The 972-nt window shown below is 32.0% G+C and overlaps 1 protein-coding gene across 1 annotated transcript in view; it reads left to right on the plus strand.

Moving 5' to 3' along the window:
* Positions 1-957, plus strand: part of LOC106883468 (germ cell-less protein-like 1) — a 49,802-nt gene extending 48,845 nt beyond the window's left edge. Inside the window, exon 15 of the mRNA XM_052978260.1 lies at positions 478-957. Within this exon, the coding sequence (XP_052834220.1) occupies positions 478-705 (228 nt within the window). The 3' untranslated portion in view covers positions 706-957. The remainder of the gene's footprint in view (positions 1-477) is intronic.
* The last annotated feature ends 15 nt before the right edge of the window (positions 958-972 follow it).

Raw genomic sequence — 972 nt, forward strand, 5'->3', positions numbered from 1 at the left:
ATATATATATATATATATAATGACAACTATATATATACAGATTCAAGCTATCACTGGAGCAATAAAAATCTGTAAAACATTCTAAAAGTTTATCATTTAAGTATATATGAGCATGTCTAGATATGCAACTATATGCATGAAAATACAATCATAAAACAAAACATACAAATCTGCACATATACATACATACATACATACATATATACCCTCTTGATGTTGAAATTCTAATGAAGAAACCTTGGATCTAGGTTAGAAACCAGCACTTTATTGGCAAGAAATCTTGAAATAAAAACTGAATAATGACGTATATACATACATTCACACACAAGTGCACATACATGTACATATATGTCAGCAACATCATAATTTTCATAACTTCAAACTTTCTGTTGTGCCACCTTACTTTATATAATTATTATATGATTGAATATCACATTGTTGTTGGTACTCAATAATATTTCATTTATTCTTCTTCAGGATATACCCATTCTCACTTTGGAGGAAGCAGCAACATTTCCTCTCCATATCTGTTTCAACGTTGTCTACGTAACACCATGTGAGACTGTACCTTTACCAACATTGCCAACCCTTACAAATGAAGACTGGGACAAGATAGATGATATTCAAGGCATGCCAAGCTCTTCAGTTCACCTGGATTCTACACTCAATCCTGAGTCCTTATTAAGCAACAGTTCTGCAGAGTAAACTAGTTAACCTGCCTGATCTAATTTCATCCGCTAATCCAGGCGAAATGGCTTCCATCAATCTAGTTTATTTTATTTTTTTTCCATGCCTCACCTCCAGCTCTCTCTCTCTGTTCATTCACTAAATATTGTGGTCATCTATCACTTGATTCCTGATACCATGTCAACACACTGCATTCATTGAAAAGTTAAGTTTAACATTTTGATCAATGCACCACTCACAATCACAAACATCATATATATATATATATATATATATATATATATA

The sequence above is a fragment of the Octopus bimaculoides genome, chromosome 2, assembly GCF_001194135.2.
Source record: "Octopus bimaculoides isolate UCB-OBI-ISO-001 chromosome 2, ASM119413v2, whole genome shotgun sequence".
Classification (NCBI taxonomy): Eukaryota; Metazoa; Mollusca; class Cephalopoda; order Octopoda; family Octopodidae; genus Octopus; species Octopus bimaculoides.